This window comes from Balaenoptera physalus, assembly GCF_965194825.1.
Source record: "Balaenoptera physalus genome assembly, chromosome: 11".
Lineage (NCBI taxonomy): Eukaryota > Metazoa > Chordata > Mammalia > Artiodactyla > Balaenopteridae > Balaenoptera > Balaenoptera physalus.
The window spans coordinates 7,346,392-7,365,001 of NC_138896.1; the positions used below are offsets into that span (position 1 = coordinate 7,346,392).

The following is an 18,610-nucleotide window of genomic DNA, read 5'->3' on the forward strand; positions in this document are numbered from 1 at the left end:
ATGCAGCTCTAAAAATTCCATATTTATTTATTCACATGAATGTATTTGAAACCAAGTATAACTAAAGAAAGAGCAAAATCTTTCACCAAATTTCCAAAGTATCTATCCAATGTTCTTATAATAATATTTTCCTAATTTAATGTTTTCCTGCAGTAATGTTTTCTATAACTTTTAATATTTCTAATTGTAAACAAGGTGGATTCCCACACATACATGAATCAGTGGTTTCCAAACTGGAGTGGACCTGTCCTGTGAAAGTAGAAATGCCCTAGCCCCAACCTTTGATTTAACTTTGAGTTTTTATTGAGTTAATGAGTTGGAGAAATAATCATTTCATTATACAAATTATCTGATCTTTTATTCTTTCTTTTTCTATTCAAGTGCTCTTAATTGCCTGATATTTTATTAAAATGGAACAGAAAGGGAATATTTTTATTTGTTTAATATTTATTTTATATCTCATACTTATTTAATATTCTTTTGTAAAGTTATAAAACCTTTCAAATATAGAAGTTTCGAAAGAATAACACAAAATGGCTTTGGTTCTTGCACTCTTCCTTATTCTTGAAAGATATCCTTTGTTAATTCTTTGAGCAAGGTCCTGTGACGGGTATATCTGTTATGGGTTGAATGGTGTGCCCCAGAAGAAGAACCCTAACCCCCAATACCTCAGAAAGTGACCTGATTTGGAAATAGGATCTTTGCAGATGTAACCCAGTTAAGATGAGGTCATCACTGTGGACCCTAATCCCATATGACTGGTGTCCTTATAAAAAGGGGAAATTTGGACACAGGCAGACACATACAGAGGAAAGCTGATGTGAAGATAAACACACAGGGAGAATGCCATGGGAAGCCAGAGGATTGGAGTGATGCACCTACAAGCCAGGGAACACCCGGGGCTACCGGAAGCTGGGAAAGAGGCACAGAACTGTTTTTCCCAAGCATCTTCAGAGAGAGAGTATGAGTCCAGACTTCTGGCCTCTGGAACTGTAAGACAATAAAACTCTTCATTTTAAGCCAGTAGGTTTGTGGTACTTGGTTTTGGCAGCTTTAGGAAACTAACACAGTATTCTTAGTCAAAAACGTTTCTACTCATTTGGAACATCTCTGCCCCAACTCTTGAATGATAGGTTAGGTAAATATCTTTTTAAATTAATTTTCTTCCAGAATTTTGCATATATTATTCAATTGTCTTTAGTCCTCTACTGTTGGTCTCTGCAGTGTCACTACAATGTGTCCACATGTGGATTGTTTTACTTTGTCCTGCCCAGAATTTCTGCTCCCTTAATCTGAGAGTTTGTGTCTTCCAGCAAGTCTGGGAAATTAGTGGCTGTTGTCTCTTTAGGTAATGTTTATTCTCCCTTCCTCTCTACCTCTACTTCTGAAAATTTTATAAGATATATGTTAGACCTTCTCTTCCATGTCTTTTCAAATCACTTTTTCCATTTCTTTTTTCTCTGTGTTATAGTTTAGGAAATTTCCTCAGATCTGTCTTCCAACTCATTGGTTCTCCACTGAGAGGGTCTCGTCTGTATAACACATCTTTGGAATTTTTAATTTCAACTAGTATATTTTTTTCCATCAAGAGAAATAAAATTTAAATCAGAGGCTAGATAGAGAAAGAGAAGTTTCTTGTTATTTCCCCTCATTGGTGGGAAGATTTTTTTGGTCTAGTCTATCTATTTTAGACTAGTCTTGAATATCCTAGATTTATGCAAGAGACTTTCTTTCAACATTCTATACCTAATGGGCCCAAGGCCTCATCTCCTGACTGGTCATTGAAATTCAAAATTTTAGATTAATAAGATTGATCATTTCTTCTCCCCTCTCCCAGGCAGCCAGAGCCTTGGTTTACCCACTCCCTGTATGGTTTACAATTTCCTCTTCATTTCTGATTCCCAGGGAGATCCCTTTCTTTCTTGAATGTTTATCTAATGCATCTAAAAGGCTTTAGCTAACATCTCATTTAAAATTTCCAAATATTTACAGAACATAATCTGAAAACGATATATGCCTTTGACTTCTGATTCTGGCAGGATGGTAGAGTAAGATAATCTAAACATTTAATTTAGTTTATCATCCTGCCAGAACCAAAAGTCGAGAGGCATATTTTTTGGAATGTTTCTTCCCAAAGATCCTAGCCTCATTTCTGTTAATGAATACAATCTACAAAGAAGGCAATGTTTCTATTTGAGAGAATTCCAAGATTAATGTCAAAAGATACATAGGTTCCAAATGTCTCTACCAAGGAATTATTCAATATCTTCAAGCAAGATGAGACTAAGTTTAGACTCCATAACAATTTAATTTAATACGATTCTTACAGTAACTCAAATAAAGGAGTTGTTATTACCTCATTTTACATGAGGGGACTGAAGCTAAAATTAGTCAGTTCATCGTATTTGAACATCTCCATCTTACAATACAGGAAAATGGACGTTAAAGTGTGGAAATACTGGGGACAAAATCCAAATGATAGTATCAGAAGTAAGACCGTGGATGTTTGGAGGGCTATTACCTTGGGCTTACCAATATATCTGCTGCCTCACTTAGAGGTTTATCAAACCCTATAAGCAAACTTTTCACCTTAACCTTCGATTGTTTGCCTACTGGTCCAGCTTGATACCAAAGAGAAGCCACCTTTGATGCTATAACATTGTACCCTCATTCCAAGCTCCATTAACAATGTAACCTTACAGACGTATAATGCAGACATTTCCTCAGCAGACTCAGTGCTTCTCCTGTAATGAAGACTTGCCCTTTCATTTGGGCCATACCTTCTCTGTCCCTCCTGTCTCTGTAGGAATAGATGACCATCTATCCTCGATTAACATTGGTAAGATGTCCTGCACTCTCAAACAACCATATGAAGCCAACTTCTCCTGTTCATGGAGAAATGACCCTGTCTTAGGCTTGTATATGAAAAGAAATGATGTAAATATCTTAGATGCCCCTATATCAGTTACATACACAAGCACATTTGTGTGTTTTTGCATGTGTATTCCTACTATTGAAAAATGACATTTCTTTAAACCTTGCTGTTATAACTGTCAGTCTCCCACAAACTGCTAGCGGAGTGACCTGGCAGGCAGAATTGTGTGGTTAGTGGAAAAGTTTGCTAGAACCCAGTGGAATGAACAGAACTTTGAGCCACAGCCTTTTTATTCTGAAACCAAACAGCCTCAGATGACTTCTCTTTCCTGTCAAGTTCTAGAGCGCTTTTCTTGTTTTTGTCTTTGTCCTGAATTTTTGTACTTTTCTTACATACACTGAATGTGAAACACCCTAGTAGATTTCTCTGGGGATCCAGGATTTTGCTAGGTGATACCAAGGGATGGATTATAATTCAGTGACATTTTGTCAGGCTGTTAAACAATACATTTTCCTTGGCTGTGGCAGGAAGTAATTATTTTGGTTTGTTTGCTTCTGACACAGGGAAAGAAAATTTGGGGTTGTTATTTCAGCTCTTCCAAGATACTTTTTGTTCTGTTTGGCAGGAAGGGGAAAATGCATTTCAGTGAGGAACTACCGGCCTCTGCTTTCCCCTACGGACTTGATGGGCTTTTCAACACTGTGAACATTTTTTGGCAACATCCGTCTCTTAGGGGTTTTGCTCCCTGTCCCTGAAGACATTCTTGATGCACCTCTTCGTCCTCTAATCCCTCCTGACATTTAACCTGTAGCACTCTCTGCTAGGATTATTCATCGGCACGCATGGAATATGCTCAAAGCAAACAGAGCAATACATGTGGCTTCTGCGCTCAAGAGTTCGCACCTCTATGGGCGGAGCAGGGGATGGGCGTCTAAGCCAATAATAACAATAAAAAGAACATTTTAGGGTTTCCCTGGTGGCGCAGTGGTTGAGAATCTGCCTGCTAATGCAGGGGACACGGGTTCGAGCCCTGGTCTGGGAAGATCCCACATGCCGCGGAGCAACTGGGCCCGTGAGCTACAACTACTGAGCCTGCGCGTCTGGAGCCTGTGCTCCGCAACAAGAGAGGCCGCGATAGTGAGAGGCTCGCGCACCGCGATGAAGAGTGGCCCCCGCTCGCCGCAACTAGAGAAAGCCCTAGCACAGAAACGAAGACCCAACATAGCAATCAATCAATCAATAAATAAAAATAAATAAATTTAAAAAAAGAACATTTTAGAGTGCTTTTCAATGTAAAACAGCTATTTATGCAGATGGCTCTAGATAGCAAGCTCTTCGAATGGTATATTTGGTAACCTAGCTCCAAGATTTAAAATGGTAGCTACTTAATTAAACTGTACCAAAAGAATGTAGTTGCCCATTAAGTACAGATTAGACCTTTTTTAAAATTATTAACTAAAATCTTAGCTAGCACCACATTCCTGAAACTGCTCTGATATAAGTAGTGAAAACCAAGATCTTATGTCAGGGGCTGAATTACATCTGCTGTCTTCGTGTCACTTGTCCTCAAACTCTGGTTCTATGGGGACAGCGTGCTCCCCCAGGGGGTAAATCCTCTCCATACCCACCCCTGACTAACGCCTCTCACATGTGTCTCACACATGTTAACAGGGCTTTTGGGATCATTTGTTAGAGAAGAAATTGTTAACCACCATTGTTCTCAAGCAAAGGTTAATTCAAAAGTTGTTCAAGATATAAGCATTCATCATATATATTAAAATGAAAGTCCCCTGGTAAGCATTTATGGGCTTCCCCATCAAAGAGACAGAATAATTATAACAATAATAATCACAGAAGCTTCTGAATTCTTACTATGTATTGACAGTGTGTATTTCCACAATCATCTCAGTCATTTTTTGTAATGCTTCTGATAGGCAGATATTTTTATTCCCATTTCACAGATGAGCCAACTGAGGCTTGGTTCCTCAGTGAGTCTTGTCAGCCCAGGAGCCTTGTGTTACCTACACTGATTCTTACAATGTTTGTCTTATTCCTTCAAATTAATAGTGTAGAAAGCAATTCTATATTTTCAAACAGTCCATTCTCATGCCTGGCATCTAACGCACCAGCACACAGTAAAGGTTCTGGGACTAACCCAGCCCCTTCCTTTTTTCTCCTTGGGCTGAAGTTCCCTGTCTTCGTCAGTCCGGTGCTGATGCCCCAGAGAAAGCTAAGCTTATCCTCTCTCCTTCCAAAGGTGACTTGAAGATCTTGGACCCCCGCTTCTCATCCCTGCATCCAGGAACACTCTCTAATCTTACCTTCCCCTTTCTCTCTCGCCCAGCACTGTCCCATCCAGATTCCCTTTGCTTGGTAAACACATTCCCCTATAGCCATAATCTATTTTCTGAACAACCTCCAACATTTCTTCATACCTAAATCTGGGTTCTCACCTAAAATCAGTGTCCCTGGCTGCCTACAAATGTATACAGATACCGCACATAAAATACGCACGTTAGTGACCTCTTGTCATGTAAATCCTGAAAAGGTGAAGAACTATACCAAGGATCCACAGTAATGATCTTGATAAAGAAGGATGGCATTCCATTTTACACAGGACTAAGGGTGTCCATGTACCAGCCACAACACAGTGCTTGGCCCATACTGAGTGCTTATTGGGTATTTGCTGAATGAATGAATGAAATCCTTTCTGTTTACTACACAAAGCTGAGTACCTAAAACCATCTCTAGAGGTGAAAAGCTGGACAGATAGGAGCAGATAGTGGTACGTGTGCAAAAAGACCAGCTTACCACATAAAGGCTTTCGTGGAAATACAGCCCCACATCATAAAAATTTCCATCATGCCTCAGTGGGTGTGTTCTGGTCTTCAGCTGCTCCGTCGGGCACCACGGCAAGACACGACCACCTGGTCGACCAAGCAGGGACACTTTGAGGAAGTAGGAGCCTTGGGGAGCCTTGTTCTTGAGACCCCTTATGCATTTCATCTGTATTTGAAGAGGCTGAGGTGACCGACTCTGCTCAACCCAAAGAAAAGACAGGTTTCTTAAATTTCTTGAATGATGCAGGAACTGGGGGAAACCACACAATTAGCCACAGCGTGCTTCTCAGGGAGGAAAAAATAGACAATTATTTTTACTCAACCTGTAATTGTCAGGTATTAGCCATGATAACAGAGGAGGACACACGACATGTAATTAGGGGGTCAAAAGGCAAGCCTACCGATTATGCGAGGGAAAGTTGAGCCAGGTTTTAAGTGTGGTATGTTAATGATCTGTGACATCAGAAACCATTCATCTATTATAATAAGATAGAATGAACAGGAAACCAACACTTCTAAAAACCACACAGTGGGCCTCTTAAGATACCTGGGCTGGGTGAACATGGGCAGTAAGCTTGAAAGGTGACAGCCCTTACCTCTCATACTAATCACAGACCACGGGCCCCACTGATTAGTGATGTGCAAAACAGGTCAGACGAACACCTCACCTGATCAAATACTTGTATTTAATTTGACCATGAGGTCACCTTGCCCCACAGGCTTCAAGTGAGATTCAAAAAATAAAGAAAGAAGAGCAGTTCTATGTGCTTTAACCTAAAACTTGGCATAAATTGCATGTAACTGAAGTATATGACTGAAGATTATTTTACAGGACATTTGAATTTCTTTGCTTACCTTCGGCTGGGACAAATAGGCCATTCATTTTTGGTAAATGCTGAAAAGTTGGTACAAATTGATAAGGTTTTTAGTGGACCATTGTTTCAGAATACACAAAAATTAAACTGGGATTATTAATAACTCAAATGTCAGAAAGTCATGTTTTCCACCCTAATAGTCTTCAGAATAATTTGACCTTGAAAAATTCTCTATTACATCATGCTTTAAGCAAAATTAATGTCATTTTTGGAATCAGGTTACTCTCCTAACTACCTGTGTTGGTAGCACCACCCATTAATCTGCAGTTAACAGTAAGCCCTTTTTAATCCTGCCTAGACTTTATTTTGTGAGAGATAATATATATTTCCATATAGACAGTATGCTTCTGGAATCAAATCACAGTTAAACCAACAGTGAAAGTTGCTAAACTTCTTTTGTTTTTTCATACAACTCAGACTTAAACACTAATCAGAATAACAATTACTTTTTGGTTTAATTAGAAAATCTTAGTTAACAATAGAGACTTAACCTTAGTATTTTGATTTCTAAAAATATTTTAAAAATTAAAACCATGTGAATAAACAAGACAATCTCTTTAAACCTCAAGGCAGGATTACTGATGCAGGCAGACTGAGTTATTAAACACATTCTAAATTAAATGCCTCTATGAATTTTATACTGAGATATATTGTGATAGTTTTGCATGCCAAATGTGACATTTTGTATTTTAGATTCATCTTCTGCAGTAATTTTGGAAATGTCATACAAACAAAGGTTTTGTCATTTACCAATGGAATTACTATGCATGGCCCCTCAGCCATCTCTTTGCTGGCTCTTGTCGTTGTTTCCAGTCAGCAAGCCATAAAAAATCTTTATCTCTCTGAAACACAGCAATTTGGAAGATAATCGAATGGTGACTAGGGGGCAGAAAGGCCAGTCTGAGGAATTATACCACAATCTCTCCTGCATTTACAACCTTCCTCAGAGCAAGTGTCAGCCAAGTAGGGAGAGGAGATGGAAGATTCATCAAATCTCAAACCTCGTCTCATTTGCATGGTGTCAAGTCTGCCTCATTGTCTAGTGAGAACCCAGCCTGGTACCATGGACACCGTTTTGAGGAATTCCAGTGGCTTCGCGATGGAGCGTTTTAGCTGTTCTATTTTAACCTAGAATTCTCAAAATTAGTTACTAAGACCTGCTAGAACTCTGTTTCTCTAAAGGGTCCTATGGGAAGAAAAGCACAACAGGAAAGTGAGTCGATGAAATTGATCTTAGATTTAACTTATTACATCAGAGGAAAAAAGTCTCAAGAGCCTCACCTTCCAGCACGGCCAAGGCCATGCTGCTCCCTTTGATGGGTGGGTTACCTCTGTGAGGATACCAAGCTTGGCTCCGCTGCCTTCTTTACAAACATTTAGGTCTGCAATTACTGGTTGACTTGGAGCTCTGCAGCAGGTATAGGAAGAGGGGAGATATTAGGAAGAGAAATTGACAATGCAGGATGATAAAAAGGTTTGCCTTTGGTACCACTGCACAATCTGATGTTTCCCTTAAACGTTTTCTCAGAATAACTGGGAGTTAGAGAAACACATCGCAGATGCTGCAGTGGATTCAAGTTGGGAGGTGAGTAGTTTTTGAAATGAGACCCTATTAGGTATGACTCACTATATGAGCTACTGATCTCCCAACAATTAAAATATGGCTTGTTTCAGAAATCACCAGAAGATCAAATATTTGATAAAATATGTTACCACTTCATTTTCTACCACCGCCCTTTCAATCTTATAAATTGTTGGAGGAACTATGGGGAAAATTATTTAAATAGATGAATAGCTGATATGACATAACCATTTTCTTTTTTTTTAAATGCAATGTCCAGAGATCAAGATCTATTTCTACCCTCAGAAAGTTCCCCAGGCTTTTTCCTCCTATTAACATTTACTAACTTGATCTGAGGTTCTTCTTTATCGATTCTTTTTTCTTTCTTTTTTTTTCTTTTTTTTTAGGTTTACAAGTCTTAACAGCCAGCATTCCCCTGCTTTCCAAAGAAGGATCTTGTATTTCACTTCTCCTGACTTAAGCTTAGTTCCAGCAGCAGGGCCATCTGTGACAACGACAGTCCCCCCACCAGAGGACTGGCCTTTCTGGATCTCACAGCTGATTTAGTTTCCCAGGATAGAAATGATTCTCCTTAATTTAGGTAGAGCTACATTGACACAGGAGTTCATTAGGACACATATTTGCTGGCAATTCAATCTCAAATTAAATACACTTTGTTGTAAATTTCATTACTTTTAAACTACTGTATCTATTGTCTGTAATGGCCCTATTATACTGTTATGAAGGTAAAACGATTTCATTAGTAAACCTCAAACATGTTATGTAAACCACAGTGCGATGTTTTCCTCAGTTTCTTTCTTTGTTCCCTTGGCAAGAAATGTAAGGCACTCATGAAATATCCTAAAAACTTAATCTAAATAATTAGATGCTGAATTCATGATAATCATCCTAAGAGGAAAAAAAAAAAATAGCCTTCTCATTTGTAATTCCATTTCTTTGTAATTAGAGGTTTTCTAAAAATACCTTCCCTAGTTAAAAAGGAATGCAATGCACATCAAAAGGTTAATACACAGCTTCAACATGACACCAGGTACCTAGAGATAAGTCTAGTGATTTGCGTCCCCTTGGAGCCATCATAGTCTAGACCAGGAGCCAAACTAGACATCAGCTCACTTTTGAATTAGGACTTGTGGCCTAGTATTCTTTTTTCTCCTTGTATACAGCACTTATTAATTTTGTAATTATATTAATATTAATGTATGTTTGTGCACTATATAAAATCTAATTTTATAAAAATCCCCCCACCAAAGTCATCCATTAGTCCACATCCCAGAGATAAACGGTGGTGAAATACCGAGGTCTATTCTTCACAGCTGGGTAGCTAGACACATTTTTTTTCCCTTACAAAATGAGGCTGATGCTGTAAATATTTTGTAACTTGTATTTTCCACTTTGTGTATTATACATATTTTCCATGAGATTAGTCTTTTTCTAAGTACAAATTTTTAGCAATGTCTTAGTATTTAATTTTAAGTGTCTACCATAATTTATTGAAATAATCCCTTGTTGTTGGATATTTAGGTTAGTTCCAATTTTCACGACTGTAAGTTAGCCTATAATTAGCTCTCTCTCACGTATAATGTGGCATCAACCTCCCTGGCCATTATGGGATAAAGTCCTATCACTAGAAATATTGGACAATAGCCAGGACATGGAAGCAACCTAAGTGTCCATCGATAGATGAATGGATAAAGAAGATGTGGCACATATATACAATGGAATATTACTCAGCCATAAAAAGAAATGAAATTGAGTTATTTGTAGTGAGGTGGATGGAACTAGAGTCTTTCATACAGACTGAAGTAAGTCAGAAAGAAAAACAAATACCATAGGCAAATACATATATATGGAATCTAAAAAAAAAAAAAAGGTTCTGAAGAACCTAGGGACAGGACAGGAATAAAGACGCAGATGTAGAGAATGGACTTGAGGACACAGGGACGGGGAAGGGTAAGCTGGGATGAAGTGAGAGAGTGGCACGGACATATATACACTACCAAATGTAAACTAGATAGCTAGTGGGAAGCAGCCGCATAGCACAGGGAGATCAGCTCGGTGCTTTGTGACCACCTAGAGGGGTGGGATAGGGAGGGTGGGAGGGAGACACAAGGGAGAGGGGATATGGGGATATATGTATACATATAGCTGATTCACTTTGTTATAAAGCAGAAACTAACACACCATTGTAAAGCAATTATGCTCCCATAAAGACGTAAAAAAAGAAAAAAGAAAAAAAAGAAATGTTGGGTTTGGGAGACATGTTAGTCTATACCTTATGGAGCACTGAAAGGACACCTCAGCAACATATAATCCTGCCCACACAGCGTATTTTCTCAGGTACTGAATAGTATTCACAGACAGGTCTCACTCCAGATGATACTGTATTTTCACTGCTAGTAGGATTAGCAGTTAAGTAGAATGGCGATGAATAAGCAGCACTGATGTATAACGAGGTTTCTCAACCTCTGCACCGTTGACATTTTGCACCATGTAATTCTTTGTTCCGGGGGCTGCCCGGTGCAGAATAGAATGTTTCGCAAGATCCCCGGCCTCTGCCCACTAGACGCCGTTAACAGCTTCCCCCCTAGGTCCGGTCACGACAATCAGAACTGTCTCCAGTCACTGCTAAATGTCCCCTGGGGGCAAAATTGATCCCTGCTGTGAACCACTGATGTACGGTATTAACTCATATTTATTTAGTGCTTAGCATGCTCAAAGCACTCTTTGAAATACATTATATTTATCATCTCATTTAACCCTTAAAATAATCCACCAAGGTATTATTATTCTTGCTTAATTGATGAAAAGCTGATGCTGAGTGAAGCTGAACACCTTGTTCGAGGTCACATAGTCAAAAAGGGCGAAGCCTAAGATTCAAAGTGAGACCATCGGCTTGAGAAACTCCTCTGAACCTACACCCTCCACTCCTGCATCTCCTGTACTGCGATGGAGGGGCAGAAACTGCCACATCCTAGTCATAGAAGTTCCTACACTGGATCAAGGATTTGGATATTCTCTGAGAGATATAAAGCCCCATACCCAAGCTATCCTATATAAATGAAAAGGCACAGATAAATCCCAGGAGGAAATGGGGTCATGGGTATCACAAACCTGAACCTTCGGGGTGAATCAAACTAAGGGGTGCCTGTCACCTATAATTAACCCATATTTAATCCATCGCAAAACAAACAAACAAACAAATAAAATGCATTAAATGTACCATGAAGGGAACGTACTTCTCAAATGTTTTGTCAGTCTTTAAACATGACATAGGAAGGTATTCACTGAGTCCTTCCCCTTCAAATTTCGAATCCTGCATAAAGGAAAACAGAGATGAAAAAAAAATATTCAGAATACACTTGAAACATCTATGTAAAAGTTGGCTTTTCTAAGACCAGGGTATGCTGACTCTTAAAAGGTTAAGGTTCTAAAAAAAAAAAAAAAAAAAAGGTTAAGGTTCCAAATAAGAACATGGGGATTATACCATTAGTAGCCACCTTATCATGGAATCTGAATTTTCTCACTCCACTTAGTTACTTTTTGGCCAAGAAGGTAGAGAGAATAGTAAACGATATGAAAAAAAGGAGAAATGCCTTGTGGATACCAACACAGCTTTCTTCGTCTTAGCAAGAATATTTCTTGCAAAGAATATTCTTGCTCTCTCTCTCTCTCTCACACACACACACACACACACACACACACCCTATAATAGTACAGTTTAACCAAATGGAAATGGATATATGGCTGGATGTGTAGGATGATAGCGATGTTAATAATAATTGTGATCATATAATTTATCATCCAATCTGGGACATTTGGGGAGTTAAGGGGAAATTTTAATTATTCTAGGACAACAGGCATAATCCAGCACTATCCCTTGCAAACTACAATATATAGTAATCCTATTAAAACATTCCTCCAGATGTTCTGAAAGGGTATCATACAGGCAAATATCAACATATTTAGTGAAAGTGAATGATAAGAGAATGAGAGAGAGAGAGAGGAGAACTGATAATGGAAGCTGCAGCCCTTTATAACCTAATCTTGGAAATGACATACCATCACTTCTACTGTATGCTATTGGTCATACAGATCAATTCTGGTACAATTGTGGGAGGGAATTACAAAAAGATATGAGTAAGAGGGGGCTGGAATCATGAGTCCATAGTAATTATGAAATCCAGACAAATGTTGGAAGTTCCTTGATTAAGTCTCAAGATCTGGGAGTAATTCTCTGTGGCTCTCAGCTGTGTCCTCTGGATTCTTGGTTCCATCTTCTGGATCTTCCTTCCTTTTTCCATGAAAGGTAGCACAAGTTTGCAGCTAAGTAGTTTTCTCACCCTGCTTCCTGCCAGTAGAATTTTGGAGTCCAGAGGCCTCTTTTTATTTTGTCCTCTCTCTGTCCTTTTCAATCAAAGCAGGTGATTTCTCTGCTTATGCAATTCCATTTAAGACTTTGTAAGTCTTTCGTGACTCTTAGTGGATTCTACTGCATTAGACAAAAGCCAAACACACAGATCTCTTCAGGAGAAGACCTTCTCTACCACAGGCTTCCACTGACAGGATGAGGGGCCATAATCTTAAGTCCCCCAGAAATCCTGTTGCTTCATTCGGAGGAACCATAAGGCACACCCTTGATCCTTTTAGAATGCCTTTTGTCCGAGTGAATACTATTCTGAGGCATCACCTCTGACATTTCTGAAGTCTTAACAAAAGTTTTGACTGTCACATTCGTAGTTTCATCCTTGAGCCATATTTTCCTGGCATTTGATCTTTGCATGGAAGACATTTCTTCATTTTATCACCGCCTACCATCTTGCAAGGCTGAGAATTTCTAAAAAAAATCACGTCCTGACTCATTTGGTTTAACAATCCTTCCTTTAGTTGATCTCTCTCCCCTCACATTTTAAAATAAGCAGCAAGGACAAACCAGGTGGCACTGACAATCCTCTGGTTGGAAATCTCCTGAGCTGGACCACCCATTTCATTAGGTACTTTTTCTACTTTCCACACAACTACAGGCAACAGTGTTGCTAAAGTCTCTGACACTCTGTAATAAAAATCTCCCTTCCTCCAGTTTCCAATAAGCCTTCACCTCACATCCTTCTCAAAGGTCATGAGGTTTGTAGTAGCATCTTCTTCAAGGTCCTTTAGCCTCTCTACACTCCACTCAAAGTCCATCCACTGGACTTTGTTTGTTTCAGTGCACTCTCACGCTTTAAGTTTTGTTACAGCAACACTCCACTTCCAGGTGCCAAAGTATGTATTAGTTATTTATGGCTCCATAACAAAATATCTAAAACTTAGCAGCTAAAAACAACAAACATTTACTATTTCACACAATTTCTGAGGCTCAGAAGCCCAGAAGCCATTTAGCAGTGTTTTCCTGGTGCAGGGTCTCTCATGATACTGCAATCAAGCTTTCAGCTGAGTCTGCCATTGTCTCAGGGGTCACCTGAGGCTGGAGAATCTGTCCTTAAGCTCAGTCACATGTGTGTTGGCAGGTCTCGGTTTCTTGCTAACTGTTGGTCAGAGGCTCCACACGTATCCATGAAAAGGTACAGGAAATTCGAAAGATTGCAACATATTGGTATAGAGGAGAAAAATTTGCCAGGTTATATGCCAGCAATAGATGTCGTGTTATGTATTGTGTTTGGCTTGGATAAAAAAATTTCTTAATGCAACTCTGCCACGAGGGCTTCTAAAACAGGTATATGAGATCCAATAAAATAATAGACATTTTCAAGTTTATTACATACTAATTCAAGTGAGAGTTCATAAAAGCAATGCTAATCTACACCTATTGAGCACTTATACCATTCTAAGCAATGTACTTTATTCAGTCTCTCATTCTACAAGTATTTGTTGTGGGTTTGCTTTATGCCAGACACTGTGCTAGAAGCCAGGAATACAGTGGTAAACACACACACACACACACACACACACACACACACACACACACTCGAATACTATATCTGACATTATAAAACCTTGTATCTGATAGATATAATAAATAGAAAACAAACGAGAAATAAATAAAACAATGGCAAGTATGGTAAGCACAATGGAGGAAACAATCCAAGGGATAACATAAAGAATAGTTTTAGGGGACAGAGTCATAGGAAGGTGGTCATGGAGACAGTGATTTTTAAAATGAGATCTGAGAGGGAGGGAAATAATTTAGTCATGCAGAGATTAGGAGAAATTGATCATTGCAGGCCGAGAGAGCAGCATGTGCAAAGGTCCTGAGGTAGGACATGGTTTTGGTATTTTAAAAATACTGAAAGCAAACCCCAAGTCTACAGTTGCTCCTAGGAATGAACTTACCTAAGGAGACAAAAGACCTGTATGCAGAAAACTATAAGACACTGATGAAAGAAATTAAAGATGATACAAACAGATGGAGAGATATACCATGTTCTTGGATTGGAAGAATCAACATTGTGAAAATGACTCTATTACCCAAAGCAATCTACAGAGTCAATGCAATCCCTATCAAACTACCAACGGCATTTTTCACAGAACTAGAACAAAAAATTTCACAATTTGTATGGAAACACAAAAGATCCCCAATAGCCAAAGCAATCTTGAGAAACAAAAACAGAGCTGGAGGAATCAGGCTCCTGGACTTCAGACTATACTACAAAGCTACAGTTATCAAGACAGTATGATACTGGCACAAAAACAGAAATATAGATCAATGGAACCAGATAGAAAGCTCAGAGATAAACCCACGCACATATGGTTACCTTATTTTTGATAAAGGAAGCAAGAATATACAATGGAGAACAGACAGCCTCTTCAATAAGTGCTTCTGGGAAAACTGGACAGCTACATGTAAAAGAATGAAATTAGAACACTCCTAACACCATACACAAAAATAAACTCAAAATGGATTAAAGACCTAAATGTAAGGCCAGACATTATCAAACTCTTAGAGGAAAACATAGGCAGAACACTCTATAACATAAATCACAGCAAGATTCTTTTTGACCCACCTCCTAGAGAAATGGAAATAAAAACAAAAATAAACAAATGGGACCTAATGAAACTTAAAAGCTTTTGCACAGCAAAGGAAAGCATAAACAAGATGAAAAGACAACCCTCAGAATGGGAGAAAATATTTGCAAATGTAGCAACTGACAAAGGATTAATCTCCAAAACTTACAAGCAGCTCATGCAACTCAACATCAAAAAAACAAACAACCCAATCCAAAAATGAGCAGGAGACCTAAACAGACGTTTCTCTGAAGAAGATATACAGATTGCCAACAGACACATGAAAGAATGCTCAACATTACTAATCATTAGAGAAATGCAAATCAAAACTACAATGAGGTTTCACCTCACACCAGTCAGAATGGCCATCATCAAAAAATCTACAAACAATAAATGCTGGAGAGGGTGTGGAGAAAAGGGAACCCTCTTGCACTGTTGGTGGGAATGTAAATTGATACAGTCATTATGGAGAACAGTATGGAGGTTCCTTAAAAAACTAAAAATAGAACTACCATACAACCCAGCAATCCCACTGCTGGGCATATACCCAGAGGAAACCATAATTCAGAAAGAGTCATGTACCACAATGTTCATTGCAGCACTATTTACAATAGGCAGGACGTGGAAGCAACCTAAGTGTCCATTGACAGATGAATGGATAAAGAAGATGTGGCACATAGATACAATGGAATATTACTCAACCATAAAAAGAAATGAAATTAAGTTATTTGTAGGGAGGTGGATGGACCTAGAGACTGTCATACAGAGTGAAGTAAGTAAGAAAGAGAAAAACAAATACCATATGCTAACACATATATATGGAAACTAAAAAAATAAAAAATGATGGTTCTGAAGAACCTAAGGGCAGGACAGGAATAAAGATGCAGATGTAGAGAATGGACTTGAGGACACGGGGAGGGGAAAGGGTAAGCTGAGACGAAGTGAGAGAGTGGCATTGACATATATACACTACCAAATGTAAAATAAGTAGCTAGTGGGAAGCAGCCACATAGCACAGGGAGACCAGCTCGGTGCTTTGTGACCACCTAGAGGGATGGGATAGGGAGGGTGGGAGGGAGACGTAAGAGGGAGGGGATAGGGTTATATATGTATATGTATAGCTGATTCACTTTGTTATAAAGCAGAAACTAACACAACATTGTAAAGCAATTATACTCCAGTAAAGATGTTAAAAAAAAATAAGTGAATGGACAAAATACTGTGATACAGCCATACAATGGAATATTTTTCTGCAATAAAAAGGAAAAAACTATCAAAAAAAAAATACTGAAAGAAGACCCCCGTGGCTTAAGTACAACTACCAGAAGAGGATATTGGGAAACTGGACTAGAAACATAGGCAGGAACAAAATCCTGCTAAACCTAGAGGTAATGCTAACAAATCTACATGTTATATGCAATTGGGAAGCCAGTAAAGGGTTTAAGCAAATGAACGATATTGTCTGATTTACATATAACATGATGAAATTTTGAAAATATTAAATGCATGTTTATGTATTCCTCTCTCCTATAACTCCTGTTTCTCAGCAAAATTCAGCTGTTGTAGCTGCGATAATTGGGGAGGGAAAATGCCTCCTCAGTGTGGAAGGCATTAGAAAGAAGTCATAATTTAAAAGCAAGAGGAAGAGGGGAACCTCCTCCCCTTTTCCTCCTAGTGAACTGTGAACTGGAAAGGAGGTAAAAGTGAGAGAAACAGGCAGTCGAGTGTACGTGTGTCATGGCTTTCTCTCTCCTCAACACTTCCTCTCCAAGGCAGAAATTCTGCAGGAGATGAAGGAGTGCGAGATAGTTTGAGGAGAATTTCAGGAACAGATAGGTTATGCCGGGTTTCCAATTAAAACTGAGAAGAGACCACGTTCCATAATGTCCCACGTGCCAACATGGCGGGTGTGATGTTACTGTGTCAGCGTAAAAGAGGTGCTTTGTTGTCTTTAAGCACAGAGAAAGCCCAAGTTTAGGGTCTGTGTCAGTGAGGCTCCTGGTAGAAACAAATATACTCTCAAAATGAGATGATTTGAAGGGAAAAGATTTATTTACAAGGGCATCATTACAATGCTGTGGATTCAGAGACAGGCTGTTACCACCACTAGGCTTGAAGGGATGAGAAGACAGGGAAGTCATCAGACCCTGCAAAGAGGGAGTCATGTAGCGTCACCTATTTTGTGTATTAACAGTGACCCTGGGTGGAGGGAGAGATGGAGCCAACTCAATGCAGCCTTAACTTCACAGGGAGAGAGGAACTAGTCACGGGACTTCTATCTTCCCTTCCTCCTATCCCTTAGCAAGACTTCCCATTGACGGAAAGCAACCGGAAGCCAGAGGGCACAGGAGCCCTCACATTTCAGCCTCGTGTGGCAGAGAACACCACGGATTTAGGCTAGTAAGCTTACCAAGGAGCAAAGGGTACATGGAGAACAAGCAGTAGGGTGAACCACTCAACGAAGCTATAAAGTTTCACTGATGAATTGGATGAGGAAGACATCAGAGCCTCTGGCCGCCACCAGCAAGAGGATGGAACTTAGGTGATGAGAATTAACAAAGCCACTGAAAGACACTTTTAAGCCCTTTTGTATGCATCATGTCATTTAATCCTTACAATAGTTTTATGATGCATACACTAATAGTGTCATACTTATTTTACAGATGGGCAAATTGAGGCTTAGAGATCTCAATGCACTTGCCCAAGCTTACAGTATGTGGTGGAGACTGGAGCAGGCTCTCTGTGGTTCCAAAGCTCAATTCTTAACCTGTGTAACTGGTCCTTCGTACCGTCAGATTGCCTTCCTGGAGAGTACATGCACAGAATGACATTTTTTTCAATCACTTGACCCCATATATTTTATTTTCTGTTACTAGCTCATGAAAACAATTAAGGTTTAGATCAATGGATCTATATGGTCCTTTGGAAATAAATAGAAAGGGCTAAACAGCAAAACTTTATTAAATCTTACAAAATTTCCCTCTGCACCAACCATTTTTCAAAAAAGATCAAACAGAGCGAATGTGGTTTGCAAAGAGAATGTACTCCCTCATAAAGCCAGCTATTTTCAAATCTTCTCAGGTACTTGAGAAGCATCAATTATTTATTAACAGTGAACTAATTAAATTTTCTCTCTTCATTAAAGGAGATTTTATCACAAATTTTATTATGTAACAATTATTTCATGCAGCTTTAGTCATATTTCATCATTTATATAAAAATAATTCTTCTTTTGTATAAAATTTACTTTGGAATATTTCACAACGCAGACTTTCCACCATATCCTATTAGTCTGAATAAGTGATGGTTTGCTATAACTGGGGATTACACGGGGAACAATTTGACAAAAATTATCAGTTTGATAAATGAAAAATTGAGATAGCAATGTTTTACTTATTTGCATAACAATCCAAACAAAATTCAAAACATCTCTAACTAG

At 38.9% G+C, this 18,610-nt stretch overlaps 1 protein-coding gene across 1 annotated transcript in view; it reads right to left on the minus strand.

Moving 5' to 3' along the window:
- Window positions 1-18,610, minus strand: part of LOC309638155 (uncharacterized protein) — a 343,672-nt gene that overhangs the window by 198,523 nt on the left and 126,539 nt on the right. The window contains exons 9-11 of the mRNA XM_082413765.1: window positions 11,409-11,560; window positions 7,872-7,998; window positions 5,687-5,911 (exon numbers count right to left, since the gene is read on the minus strand). Coding sequence (XP_082269891.1) covers window positions 5,687-5,911; window positions 7,872-7,998; window positions 11,409-11,560 — 504 coding nt within the window. The remainder of the gene's footprint in view (window positions 1-5,686; window positions 5,912-7,871; window positions 7,999-11,408; window positions 11,561-18,610) is intronic.